General features: G+C 40.3%; 1 protein-coding gene across 1 annotated transcript; it reads right to left on the bottom strand.

Annotated features, from left to right (window-relative positions):
- Nucleotides 1-3,513: 3,513 nt before the first annotated feature.
- Nucleotides 3,514-14,514, bottom strand: ankrd33ba (ankyrin repeat domain 33ba). Its single transcript, XM_068304058.1, has 6 exons — nucleotides 13,669-14,514; nucleotides 7,481-7,610; nucleotides 7,218-7,358; nucleotides 6,843-6,984; nucleotides 5,780-5,978; nucleotides 3,514-5,006 (listed from the first exon to the last, which is right to left on the bottom strand). Exons 1-6 carry the CDS (start codon nucleotides 14,089-14,091, stop codon nucleotides 4,461-4,463), a joined length of 1,581 nt encoding a protein of 526 aa, XP_068160159.1. The 5' UTR covers nucleotides 14,092-14,514; the 3' UTR covers nucleotides 3,514-4,460.
- Nucleotides 14,515-15,340: the final 826 nt, after the last annotated feature.

The following is a 15,340-nucleotide window of genomic DNA, read 5'->3' as shown; positions in this document are numbered from 1 at the left end:
TTTCTGCTTGCCTGTATTTGAATGAAAGATCGGGTGCCTGAACGAAAAATAATTTGGTCCTTTGCAGCATTAAAAAGAAATTATATGGACAGTGTCGTTTCAGTGTTTTGTGCTCTGATAAAGTTCGGAATCACGGACTTTATGAGTTGTGGCCCAAACCACATCCAGACGATCTGAGCAGGTCATGGTGGATTTGCACCTTTGCCGAGGGATCTGGGCTCAGGTGCTGCTTTGAAATTAAACGGAAGCATCGCCAAGAGCTGTCTGCTGATTTTGCCACTTTCAGTTCACACACACACACACACACACACACACACACGCACATTCAGTACACAGGGTGCACCAGGTGTTGGTGCATGTAATCCATCTATACACAAGCATCTGCAACCAGGTGTTCTGCCAGTTTATGTCAGCCCAATAAACCAGGCAGCGCAGGCTGAGCTGGTGCGAGCCTGCGTCAGCTAGCTGAAACTGCCCATTAAAGCAGTGACTCGACAGGGTCACGCGTAGTTCTCCCAGCATCCTCCGTCCGTCATGCACTATTAGAATAACTGAAGGAGAATGTAAAGGAATCTCTAGTTTTATGGGTTCTACAAGGATGATACAATCATTGCCAAATCTCAAAATTTTAAGGTCGGTTAAATTATGTGTCTAGTAGCATCACTTATTAATAGTTTTTTTTCAAATACACATGGAATTAAATCATACTACAGTACTGTATATAGGTTTCCTTCACAGAATATTAGTCTGTCAGACAAATGGTGGGTGTGTAGCTGTGCTTTTTCAGGTTTGTTGACCTCTGAGTCGTGGTTGGCTCAAAGGTTGGTGCAGGCAGACAGTAACCAATGAGCTGCTTTCCATGTGTGATATTGCATACTAATAATTATAATAAGTATAAATAAATAAGTATATTAATGAGGACAATCCAAAAAGACAAGCTTCTAGTAAACATCTATCAGCAGGAAAAAAGGTAACCCATCTCCTAAACATGCTCTCCAAGGTTACAGTCTGAGGTGCTTCACCCTCACCACCAAGTCCTTCTAATTTAGAGGCACTTTATTACATTAGCCCTGAGTATACACCACCAGCTGTTGGCCATGTGCTCCTCAGCATCATTAAAACTGGCCTCAGCTAGTTCAGACCGGCCACGTCTGTGACTTAGCCGACTGCTGTTTACTCAGTCAATAGTGGGAGGAAAAGAGCAAGAAGTTATTTCAATCAGGGCCGTTTTGAATCTGCTTGTGGTCATTTTGATAAGGCAGCGGTGTTAACATGACTAAGTTACGATGACATTTTGGCTTCAACTTCAAACCACTCATGGCAGCTTCTGGTTTGTAACAGGAAGCACACAGCAGACTGTGCACTGACAATGTAATATAAATCCAACATATTTTCTGTAGCCTTTTTACTGGAAAATGTCTTAAAGTATTATAATGATTTAATCAAGTTTGGTGAAGATTTTCGGTGAGTGGCCCCATCATTACGTCGCTGTTATCAGCCTGCCACTTGAAGTTCATTTTCAGTTCACACATTGTAGATTATTCTGATCCTGATTTAATTGTGACACTTTTTTTCCCCTTACTTTTCACTATTTCAGAAGTGGAAATCATTAAGAAGGACCTACTCCATCCTTGATTGCATCACAGTGTGATTTCAAAAGATAACTAAAAAGGGAAAACTGGCATTATACCTATACCCTGTCTTCCTCACCCAGAGGAAACATGAAGGAATTAACTGTGATCATGTTTTTCTGCTTGCATTACGGATAAATGTGGTTCGCAACTATTTTATAGAAATCTTCTTAGATTTACCTGTACTGTATTTATTTGTATCTATTTTATTCTAGATGACTGTCGTTCTACAATCTAATATACAATATAATAGTAGTCTGATTTCCACTTGTTTCAAGACACATATTGTAAAAATAATTACTCAGACTACTACTTCTAAAGAACACTAACAGTAATTACGTTCAAAATGTACATTTAGTGAATATAATTTTCACACTCTATCTGTAATAAATCATTAAATCAGGAGGAATGTGAAGAAGACAACACAGTATTTAAATTGTTACTCTAACAGATCATTATTTACAACAGTGATTATTATTATTGCAATTAATCCAAGTAGATCACTCAGTATATCTTCTCTGTAATGTATCCTGTTGAAGATTTTCCTAATATGTTTGTTTTACTCCATGGTGTGGGCAGGAATCGTTAGGAATTTATCAATACCGACCAGCAGAGGGCGCCAGCGACAGATTTTCCTCCCTAAATCAATGCTAAAGTAGAATTAGGTCGTCCTGTCTAACCCCAACCTCACCATCACATCATGACATAATAGCTTTCACACTACCAGAGGATAGTATCCTGTTTATGTGTCCATTTCTTAATTTCTATGATGGATTTGGGTCAGGGCAGGGAAGGATGGCGGTCAGGGAGAAATGCTGACCAGGCCTGGAGCGCTTCATAATCTCAGGTTACAATATAAGCCAACGACTGTCTGAGCTACAACCATGACCTAAATATCATGTGATGCATTCTGGTCTAATAGGTTTTGTCTCTCTCTCTCTCCCTCTCAATCTCTCTCACCCATACAGACTCATACATTGTGTTGCTCTATAAGTAAATAAATGAATAAATGCAAAAAAACAAAACAAAACATGACACCAGTGTCTCCAGAATCTGACGGGCATGTGAAAATAAAGTTCATTATGGATTCCAGAAGACCTAATATAACACTATCAATGAAGTCTGTTCCCAATGAACATGATCAGGGAACAAACATCATGCAGCAGCTTGCATTATGAGAAAAAGGCTGTTTTCAGATGAGATATTTCCTTATATTAATATAAATACGTTAATCCAGCAGCGACTTAGTATGCTAAGTGCAGAGTTCAGTAAATGTGCAGTTTGCTCATATTTTGACGTGTTCAAATGACTTCCTCCGGCGGTATCTAAGCAGATTGCCACTCTGAAGTCAATGAAGTGTTTATTTGAAGAAATTATTTGGCTGTGCAGTACCCTTGTAACCCTGTAGCAAGTCATCACCATGTATATTAGACACACTCTTGGATGGCACTTAAATCGCAATTGCCATTAGGAGTTAAGACCGTGAAATTGTGCTCTCTCATCTATTTTTTTTTGCCCCATTATTTTCACTGTTCTAATGTTAAAACATCTGACCTCTTGCTCTTTAATGGGCTGCCTGTTTTTATCACAGGGGTCCATATGTGAGGGATTATCACTTCAATTCTGCTTGTACTAGCGCACAGATCGAGCCTCACCCTGTTGTCTCAAATTCACATTATTATTTAATTGTTTTTCTCTGCAATTGTTACTGAATGAAACATATGCCCCAAATGCTGAGGTGATTTCTGAAAATAAATAAAGAGATGAGTAAGAAATCTTATCATTTTTTCCCACTAGCTTTCCGGTGCCATATGGCAGAGGCATTTTTTCAAATTATGAATGTAATTAAGCATCATTATTTGCAGCCAGAGCCATTGTTAGCAAGTGTTTATTTTATCCTCAACATCCACTTCCTGTCACACCAAACTCATAGACCTGAGTTTCATTCATTGCATGTTAGTTTATTACAATTCAAACCAGTGTCAATGTGGTTTTGCAGTGTAAACATTCGGAAAGAGTTTGGATTTTCTTCCCACGTAGTTGGGTTTACGTGTTGTCACAACAGTCCTCTACATTTCAGTCTTGCTCTCAAACATAAGAGAAGAAAATGTAGCTGTATGCATAAATTAAGTAGAAAATTCCATAGTGAATAAAAAATTTAAAGCATTCAAATCTGAAATGTATATGCAAAGTACATTCACGAGTTCATTATTATAAAGCCAAGCAAAATGTATCTAAAACATTGCTGCTCAATACCATTATATTGTATATGATCTTATGTTTAGCATTCTCAGTCAACAAGATCCCCATTAGTGTCATCAAGACGTTATTCAATGACATCTGTATTTAATTGCTTCCATTTCTAGGCAGAAATATGAACATTTCTGCACACACAGAGAATGTGTATTAATAAGTGCCCCCCCCCCCCCCCCCCCACACACACACACACACACGAGCATAGCAAAATATAGACTTGGTCGTCCATCAAAAAGCAATAAATATGACAAATAAGTTAGCTACATTAGCTACAAACATTTCAAGTATGAAATCCTGCAGGTGTTCACTGTCTGACATCACGAAAGACACTGAGCTTTGTGCATTTGTGTCAAAGAGTTTTTGTTTTTTTTTCATAAGATGACCGGCGTCCGTCCTGCAAAACCAAGCAGACAAGAGAAATCTCTGTTCGTCCGTCCTCTTTCAGAAACACTGCTGGTAATTCTAGGTTCACCCTTAGCACTTCAAACACAGAAAAAAACATCAGTGCCAAAAATTTTACCAAGTTTTCTCCTCTTTCTGGGATGACCTACATGACATTCTCCAAGGCAATCATTATTTCCTTTTCCCAGCAGCAAGGTGTCTCTTGGTAATTGCCTCCAGCCGTTTCCTCTCTGCCTCCTCGGCTTTCTTCCTTTCTTCTTTTAGCTCCTTGTACCGCCACTTTGGTATCTGTAGCAGGTGCCCCCCACTGTCTTTGGCATTGCTCTTCCTCTGGATCTTTTCCGGCTGATAAGAGGGCATGGGGGCTTTGGACACCCTCACCTTGGGGATGCTGAACCCCGGCCTGACACTGCTCCTCCTCAGCATCATGTGCATGGGTAGTAGGCTGGTCCTGCGCAGCTCCAGTGTGTTGTTATAACTCTTTGTGCCTGAGTAGGAGCTCCTGCGCTGAGGCACCAGGCTCTGGACCTGAAGGCTCGCCCGGCGGTCAGCTGAGTTCTTCGACACCAGTGTGACCCGGGAGTTCTGGAAGAGTTTGAGGTGGCTGTCCACCCTGTCGGGGTTGATGGAGCGGAGCTCTTTGGCGCGTTGCAGGCGGATGAGCTCAGGGACTGCTTGCCGCCGTTTACCCACACTTGGGGGACTGTCAGGACATACCTAAAACAAAAATTACCCTATCTGTATAAGTATATATTTTCTTCATAAAAATATAGATACTGTTACTTCAAATCTGTAATTTTTTGTTTCTAACTGGTATTATTAGTTGCACATGATTAATAATACAAGTGATGTTAACTGCATCCTGCTTGCTTTTCTGACAAAAAAAAGCTCCTCTCAGTCTTCGCATTAATACAGTTCTGGTAATCCTGCATGAATAACCTGCTTATCCGATCCAGAGTTAATTATTCTGAACGAATCCCATGAAAAAGTGGATAAGTTGCTGATAAAATAAAAGATAAATTAGAACATTGATCCTTTAATAGCATTATTACAACATTGCTATCATTAGTTGTTGTTTTTTTTCACTTAATCCTGCTATATGATTGCAGCAAAAAGTATATTGGTAATTTGCACAGTACTGCAGAAGCTTGCCAAAGCTGACTGTTGAGTCATTTCAAGGTTATTTTCATATTGTGAAGATCTGTATTGTTGCTGTCTGTCAGGGAAATGAACCCTGGTTTCTCCCTATGCGGTGAGTATGTGCAAACACTGCAAGGAGTAATACAGAAGATGTCAACTCTAGAGACATTATAATCTTTTCTTACCCCACAATAAGCAGCCCAGATAATAAACTTAACTTATTAGTGGCAGGGACTGAATAGACTGACATGGTTTGGGTTGGCTCTGTTCTCGGATCACCTGGGATCCCATTTAACGCTGATCGGAGTGGACAGTGAAGAGAAAATGTAATCCAGGTCTTAATGACTTACTGAATGGCAGGCCACCGCAATGAGGGGGCTCCTCATGGCGGTTGTAACAGACACCATGTGGTCGATGACACCATCATCCTCGGGGTTGGTAACATTTGCGATGTTGAAGATTTGCCGCACGGTGTCTGACAGGCGCTTCAGGCAGCCACGGGGCTCCTGGGCTTTAGCCACCAGCGCTGCAAGTGGGGGCCACTCCAGACTGAGGGGGCAAATTAGATATGAATCTACTGCACACTAAGGAATTTAGTCTCTAGAAGCAAAAGTGTGTGTGATATTTTATTTTCGATGCTTAAGCGTCCTTACACACGCATTTACTTCATTAACCAGCTGACCTTGTTTCTCAAAGATTAAACGTATGATATTTTTAACAGATGTGTGACTAAAATCGCTATAAAAGACCATGCTGTTAGTCTTGCCGACTCAATGACATTTGCTTACGTACAGTATCGTTAGACTGTGCTCTTGGAAAAGGATAGTAAGCTGAGTCATCTAGCGGCTCAGTGAAGCCTGCTGAAAATGATGGTTTTTAAAATCTGATATAATGAAGATAGTTTGAAAGAAAAAATTTTTTTTTAGTAACAATCATTCCTTACTTATCAGGTACTACATGAATAAATTGACAAATTGTATGTAATGTGACTGATGGTTAATTTAAGTATAATTTCTCACACTTGCTGTTGTGCTACTGTTAGACATGGACCATGCTACACTGAAGCTGTCCATCTGCTGTGTTCCTAGTTTAGTTATAACCCAAAAGTAGTTTTAATTTGGCAGCAATCCAGTCAGTTACTTGGTCTGTAAACTGGTGGAATCAATCACCTGTAACTCGTGCGAGAATGCAGGTGGGATATAACTTGCGTTTAAACATGACAAGTTGAGAATCTTTAAGTTTAAATATTCCATGTCTGCACTTTCAATGCTCCGGCTACACCTCTCCAGGTTTGATGGGTGATCAAGAAACAGTTGATCCAAATGCTAATAGTTGTTGCACGAGCAAAATGGAAGCAGCGTGCAAGCATTTCATCAGAACACTGTTTATTGCACTTTTTCCAACAAGGACTACCTGAATGTGTCACAGCACTGATGGGGGCAGGGCCGTTCCATTAGGCGTATCATCACCCATGCAGTTTCGTATCGGCCCGTAAATAATGCCCATTCCCTCGCTGTCAGGTTGCGACCAAAGTCCCGGGCATTAAGAGAAGCACCTGGTGGAGACCACCGAGAAAATTAGTAAAGGCATATGGCAAAATGATGGTTATGCAAAAATATGGTTTCAAACATAAGAATATAACAAGAATAAGTTTTAAAAGTAAGCAAAAATGACAATCAAATAAGGGATCCTACCTTGATACCTTGAGTAAGAACCGTGTGAATGAAATCAACACATTTCCTCCTCACTGAATGCTACAGAGTTTTGTACATTTAACATTTTCCTCACCTGCCATCATGAGAGCTCGAACACATTCCACCCTGCCCTGCATAGCGGCTTTCATCAGGGCAGTAAAGCCATGACAGTTTCTCCTCTCAATGTCCAGCCCTGAGTAGTAGTTGAGCAGGTAGTTGGTAATTGTTATGTGGCCTTCAAAAACAGAGGGAAAAAGGGCAATCTGTAACAGCAAAGCTTGCAGTAAAACAGTGAAGCTTGCAACCTGCTCGTCGATTTATGTGCATGAAACCAGTTTCTGATATCCTGCTGTGTACCTGCTTGGCAAGCAGTGATGAGAGCAGTGTTTCCCTCGCTGTCCTGCCAGTTGACATCAAGATATGGACACTGAGACAGCGCTATGACCACGTCCACGTAGCCCTGATAGCACGCGACCAGCAGCCCTATCTGAGACCACAGGGGAGAGAGGTGTCAGGTTAAAAAAACAGAGATGGAATACAGCTGCAGTAAAGTGCTGACACAGAGGATGTATACTATACCCCTGAATAAATATGACAGCTGTTATCTTTTCTCTGAGCGGTCTTGAAACTCAGTGGTAAAAGAAACTGCCATAAGTTGCACTTTTGAGTGTAGTCATTTGCAGGCCTGGGTGTGTGTGTGTGTGTATGTTCAAGCTAGGACAGGACCCCCACTGTTTGTGTGTTTGTGTGTGGACTTTAACGTAAATGTGTGAGTTTGTGAGTAGTTCCCAGAAGGTGCATGCTTCATCAGCCAAGACAAACAAGTTTTAGCAGTAGTGTGGTGAAGTCTGTGGAGAACGTGTAGGCACACGAAATTACCACTTTACGTAGTGTAAATGCTGTACATATCATTTATTATGAACTAAGAGCGGTGTTAAGAAGTTATGTTAAAGCACAGGGGTAAAAAGACAAAAAGATAATAATAAATTAATATCAGTTAATCATTTACTTTGCTGTCATATGTGCAATTTCCTCCGAGATTAATAAAGTATCTGTCTGTCCGTCCGTCCGTCCATCCATCTTTCTAACTATCTAATCAAAGTTAGGCTGGTTTCCATTTGTAAATCATTTTTGAAAACAATGCCTTTCCTATGAAAATCATTTTCGTGTCGTAACAATTTACCAAAGCGTACAGGTACTTCATCTACTTTTAACTTCAAGTATAACTCAGGGTTACCTTAGAATCCAAAGTTTGAAAAATTGAATTTGCCACAACAGCAACGCGTTCTTCATGATGACTAAATAACAAGCATTGGTACTTTATCATTTAAGTGTGAGGGAAAGATCAACTTGTCAGTCCTATGCTGTGTCAAAATCCACGTAGATGATTTTTACATCAGCTACAAGACAAATATTTCTATATTCTGCTATATCCTGTTGCAGAGAATGATAGCATTTTGATTTAAATCCTGTATTTGACATGGAAGTTTCTTCTCAGCGTGTTGCTCTCATTGTAAGCTATAAAGGTTTTCGCAATCAATAAAATTGACTCAATCAAAGGAAAGATTTCTGTATAAATTAATGTACTTGTGAATATTTAATGCAAAGTCTGAGATTGGAAGAGCTAAAAGTCAGACATCACCAGTAAGAATGAAGCCTTTAGTAAATTGTTCCAATCGTGGTGTCCCCGGAGTGAATTTGACTCTGCTCTGATGTGAAATTTTCTACAGGAGAGAACATCATCACAGCAAATCTGCTTGATGCTTTAGAACTCTTGGCACGGCGTGTTTTACAGATAATACACTGCCTTACTCCAGTTCTGTCTAGCTGAAGTGAATACATATAATAATGAGTGACGGTTGGTACAGATAGGGCCTGGAGGTTTAAAGAAAAATTCCAAAGTACGAGCCAACCTCCTCCGTATTTACCTCTCACACACAAACCTTGACAATGACAGGGTGGAAAAAGAATGGAGTTCTACATGTGGTTATATCACCACTTATGTCAAAGACTAATATAAACCTGAAAAATGCCTATTCTGACATATGTAAATATTTTATGTCAGGATGCAAACTGTTTTAGCTCATTCTGAATCAAGGCAGCACACTTAAGTGTGCTGGACTGACAAATGATTTCTTCTAAACAAAGACCATCTGAGAGTTTGGTTCTGTTTGAATGTTGTCTCGTAGCATTAAACAGTACATCTGTAGCAGTCGCTTTCTCACCTGGGAGACAAACTGAGCTTCCCTAAAACAAATCAGCTTGTCAGCAGCTGGAGGTGTAGTCAAATGAATTTTGTCAGTCCTGAGAGCTTTAAGGGGAAAAGGAGCATAGAGGTCCTGTGGAGTAACCGGTGGGTTGTCTGGAAGACGTTCACTCACTCTGGCAAAGCTCCAGATAGCTTGTGTGTGTACTTCAGCCACCCAGCCTGCAGCGTGTCTGGAGAAACCCTCACTGTCTGACAGCACCCTATTTTCTCTGTCAACCTTTTCCCACACGAGGGATTCACCACTTTGTTTTCACCTCTGTCTCCCAGGCTCTCGTTTTTTGGGGTTTTTTTTGCTCAGCATGCAACACATAAAATTTAGAATAGCAGGTTACCTTTTCAATTACTTAAATGAAATTAAAATAAATTTACATCATTTCAAGCACAAAAATGTAAAGCATGACTTATGTTTCTTCATTTTTGAAGATCTTGACGATGGCCAGAGTTGCATCATCTGGCCCAGTTTAAACTATTATAAGTCATTACTGCATACAGGAAGAGAACACATAAACTGGCTTCAGTATAAATCAGTTGCATAGTTTTTGAAGTTTGTGCATCACATGGTAGAGAATCTGTGCACAGACTTGCATACTCCAGTACTGGTGGCATTACTTATTCTGGTATGACTGAAGGAACAACTCCAGTCAGCACAAACCTAACCATAGCCTAAGACTCAAAATCAATATTTTACCTGGTCTCAAGTGTGAAATTCAACCTATGACAGAAACACACACACACACACACACGCACGCACACACACACACACACACACACACACACACACACACACACACATACACACACACACACTCTCACAAACACAAAGTAATCTGAGGAATATCCAGACCCAGGAATAGAAAGGCTTAGTTGTATCAGTCGGTGGCAAAGAGAAAGTGAAGGAGGGAGCGACGACAACTGTTAATCTACTGTTAGTGTAATTGACTCCAACAGCGATGACACAACTGTTAAAACCACCATTGACATGCAATAAATGCAAATTTACAGACAAAGTACAGGTTTGAATGAATTTGACAGATTTCGTCAGTTATCAGCTTTATTCAAAAATTGGGCAAAGTTTAAACTAACAGCTGCTGCACCATATGCACAAAAACAAGTGGGCCGGCAACCCAAGTAAGCCAAAAAAGATGGTTCGTGCTCCATAATATCTAGTGTTTGTCTTTCACTGCGAGAATAATCAGATTCCCTAGTGGGTTCTCCTACGTGACCTAAATCTAACTTCCTAAATACTGTACATACTGTTTGGTGCTAAACACAAGTACAACTACACTCTGGACCTCCACAATGACACACACCAGCAGCACTGACAAAGACCTACTGGGCCATGCTCCTGTCAATAGCCTCCCTGTTAACATCCTTCTCTGTGTTCACATGGCTGATTCAAATAAAATGTGCACGACTGATGCTTTGATTTTTCCACTCGCCTGGCAGCATCATGCTTCCTATCATCCACACACCAATAACTGTCTCTCCCAGCTTCTGTTTCATTTTGACTGATGGCCTATGTGTGCGTGTGTGTGTGTGTGTGTGTGTGTGTGTGTGTGTGTGTGTGTGTGTGTGTGTGTGTGTGTGTGTGTGTGTGTGTGTGTGTGTGTGTGTGTGTGTGTGTGTGTGTGTGGGAGGGAAAGAATGTCATCATAGCAACTTGTCCAATTCACTGATAGGGAAACAAGCTAAACATGTCAGAGGTGTGTGAGGACACTTATGTCTTACTTAATATATGATGTTAACACACATCTCCAAACATTCCTAATAGGAACACCAGATTAACTTGTTCCTTCTTTAATGAGATATTAAGGATAAAATGACAATAGTTAGTTGAAGTGGCATCTGGCACACCGGCGTTTGAAATCGCTACAGTAATAATACAGGTGTTCTGACACCTGTGGCCTCAATCATACAAGAGTTAATTAAATGCAAACATTTGAATATGACCTACATAAATGACAGTTGTTGAAAAATGAGATGATTCTCTAGGTCTTCACAGGATACATCCTGTTTGTTAACATTAATATGTCCTATTATATAGTAGCTGGAATTCCAGTTCATTAGGTTTCCACATTAGCACTTGTAAAACTACCCTAATAAACGACTGATGAGAGAAGGGTGAACTATTTAAATCTATTTAGACTATTTAGGTCTATTTGCACTACCCCTATCACATGGTCTACCTGTCTACTTGACACACACACTCGCACACACACACACGCACACACTATTGAGTTTAAAAGATTGATATAATTTTTCCAATGCACGTGTTGCTTTTCCATTAATGTCCCTCGAGTCACATAAAATAGCAAAGCAAGTGACAACTTGCACTATCACACACTGTAGATACACAAACTCCTCGCTTACTGCTGCACACAAAAACTGAATCAGGCTACATGCATGCATGTATTCCGGAACTGCTAACAAACATTACCACACAAAATGTTTCTGAATTGCACACAATCTGTGAAACGATGAGATAAAGACAGAGACAAATACAAAGACCAGCAGATGGAATATTGCCCGGGACAGAGCAAATCACAACTTTAACGGTATTTGCATGAATACAAACGTTTTAAATTCTGCATTCAAATGGAAATAACAAATCCAAATAATGATGAATGTCAGTTAAAAAAGGTAAAGTTCAAAAGTAAAGTTCATAGTGTGCAGGTCATACTTTGGTACACTCTTGGAACTACGACCTTACTTTGTGTAAAATCATTTGTATGTTAAAAAGAATTTACCTGACATAATTTCTGACATATATATATATATATACTATATACATGCTGTATATATACTGTATATACACATATATATGCATCAATTTTTCAAGAATGAAAATCAAATATTACAAAAGTATGCTACAAAAAAATAAACTTATTTTTCATTCTTTTTTTATTTACTCCTCATTAAGAATTCTTATAAGTTGTGGGCACAGAAATGCAAAACAATGGAAATTGTGACAGTACGACCGGTTGATGTGTATGCCAAGTTTTATGTGGGGAAAAAAAGTTATTGAGTTATTCTGTGCATAAATTAAAATGTTTAGAGACAGATGGAAGGAGTGATACCTGTACCCCCATGCATTAATTGAAAAGCAAAAGAAGTAGGAGGAAAACAGAGATGAGGAGGGGGGGTAGCCTCAGGATTAGAGATGAAAATCTGTGATATAAAGTCAGTTGTCTGAAAACTCACACGGTTGGGAAATATTCATTAGAAAAGAATAAAACACACCTTCTCCTTCGTTCAGAGTTCTTTAGTTAAAAGCTAAAACATATGAAGTGTTTAAAAGTTCTGTCAATTGTTCGGTGTACACAATGTTACATAATACTACAACAAATAATGAAAGCTAACAATAAAAAAACATGTGATTCCGGTTCAGCAGAGGGCCTGTTGCCAGTTAATTAAATCAGTATGAGTCAAATGTACTGATGAATGAGAAGTAACCTGGTGTTTTCTCATTATGGATTGATCTCTCTTTGCTCTAGGCTGCTGTTCTTTGGCAGGAATGATACACAAAGTTTAAAGGGACATACTTTTAAATGCATTTCAGATGACATTTCCAGCTCGAGTGCAAACCTCTGCCGAGACAGGTCATTTTCTCCATTATGTCATCGGATCTAAAAGCAATACTTTGACCCTTATGGTGTGACTCCTTCATGAAAACCTATCCCTAACATACTTTGGTTCCATTATTAGTTATTTAAGAAAACTTACATTTCATTTAAATATAAATATGAATTTAATTAATTAAAGACTACTCCTGGACACACTTTAGTATCATCTCATTGCTAGATGAGGAGTGGCCTACCACAAAAGAATCCTCATCTAGAAATAAACTACAGTATATACCTGTATTGTGGATTGTGTGGTGGGCAGATAGCCGGAAACTTAGGGGGCTCTTGAAAAGCTTGAGGTTGCTTGTTTTTGCCAATAAAACACATTTTCTGAAAATAAAAACTATGTCAGAACATATGTGTGATAATAAAAATGAACCACTATAAAGACGTGAGAGAGGAAAAATGGCATTTAAAGTACAGTAACTGTGCACCCGAGGTGAAACTTTATGCTCTTTTCTCATTAATTTAAAAAAGTTTTAAATTGTTAGTCTGTTTATTAATTATTTTTTTCAGCTACATTTCATTTTGTTGAGCCATAGGTGTTGTCATTTGGGACCAGAGGGAGCCTGCAACCTGGGTTTGTGGGAGTTTAAGTCGGCTCGTTCACCGGAGTGACTCAGAAGTGATGGAGACTGCTGTGTGTTAAATACCCTGTTATTCCTGTCCTTCTGCTTGACCTCGTCCTCCTTCACTCCGTGCCTTATCATTATCCGGACGATGGCCGCGTTGTTGGTGCAGCACGCCTGGAAAAAGGTGAGCGCCTGCGGACTCTCCGGTGACGGGCTGCGCTCCGAGTCCGCGAACGCATCATCCGGCGGGTAGAAGGAGTCGTCCGACGCGATGCTCCGACAGTCATCCAGGTCCTCGAAGTCAACTTCTTCGAACTCGTCATCCTCCTCTCCGTCGTCATCTTCATCGTCCTCGGCGCACGAACCAAGGTAGTCCTCATCAGAGCCGGACAGGAGGTCCTCAGCTATAGTTGGCTGGATTTGGGTAACTTTTTGCTGCAGCAGCTGTTTGACCCGCACAGACGACGCGCCTCCTCCATCCCTGTCGTCTGTGATCAGCACCATCTAACATCCGAAGCTAGGGCGACTGTCCCCGTGGTAGAGTCCGGTGTGGCGCGCAGAGTGTGGGCATGGGACCGGCTGTTTCTCCGGTCAGGAGCGGTAACAAACTACAGCACCTGGAAAGTCCCTTACATAGAGTACCGGAGCCCAGACGTGACAAACTTCTGCTGGTAGATGATAATTGAGTCAGTCTTCCCCCGCCTCTACCAGTCAGTCATCTTCCTCAGGCTGCTGTCATTCTGCGCGCCGGAGCCGTGAACGTCCCATGAATTACGCGCTCAGAACAGAACCATGATGTAGTTGCAGTTTTTTTTTTTTGGTTCTAGAACACACCTAACCCAAAGTTAATTATTGTTAGTTATAAATTAAAATAAGACCCCCCAAAAAAAAGTGTTGCTAAAGCAGAAAGCAACTGGTGCGCACACGTCCGTCCCTTCTAGAGTGGAGAGACAGCAATCTGCAACACTACAGTCGCCTAATCCGATTAGATGGGACTAGGACCTCTCCCTCCCTCTCTTCCTCCGTCCCTCCCTCGACAAGAGATTAATTCTGCTCTCCTCTCATAAACACACATTAATGTCAGGATATTCGTGCAAGAGTGTGTTTGTGGTTCAATCAGACTATTTGGACTGTCTAAAAGATAAGAGTTAGATGGATGTTTGACATTCAAGGGTGGGATATCAGAATTTAACAAAATACAAGTCAATTTTCCCTTTCTTTTTTGAAAATTTGGTCACTGTTGAGAATTTTTTTGTGAGTCTGAGAAGACAACTGTAAGAATTCAACCTTTAGAATGACATGACCTGCCGGGTGTCACTGGAATGCAGGGTGAGCCACCAAATAAATTGCCAAGGCAGTTACTGCTCACCACTCCACAACGTCTGCATTCTGTCCTGGTCTGCTGAAGTTCCACTGACCAGTTGAGATAATAGAGGCATAGACTGGGCTCAAAGATTTGTCGTGGTACTAAAGAGAGAGCTGCGTTTGTGTTAGAGTGTGTGGAACAAGTTTTGCCTCATTAGGCATTCATACTCTTTCGTAGGAAAGGCAGCCTTTTTCTTGTAGCATGTGAAATTTGAACAGATATGTGAGCTCAACCACAGAGGGGATTTTAAAGTGAGAACTTAAAGCATATTTGGAGAAAGAGTACTGTATTTCCAAAATAGAGACCAAAAATTCTAAGATCAATGGTTTCAAATTGCAGGTTTATCTGTGAATGAGGAAAGTAATAAATTGATTGACATATTTATGG

The sequence above is a fragment of the Antennarius striatus genome, chromosome 20 (assembly GCF_040054535.1).
Source record: "Antennarius striatus isolate MH-2024 chromosome 20, ASM4005453v1, whole genome shotgun sequence".
Classification (NCBI taxonomy): Eukaryota; Metazoa; Chordata; class Actinopteri; order Lophiiformes; family Antennariidae; genus Antennarius; species Antennarius striatus.
This window is presented reverse-complemented; position numbering and strand designations above follow the sequence as displayed.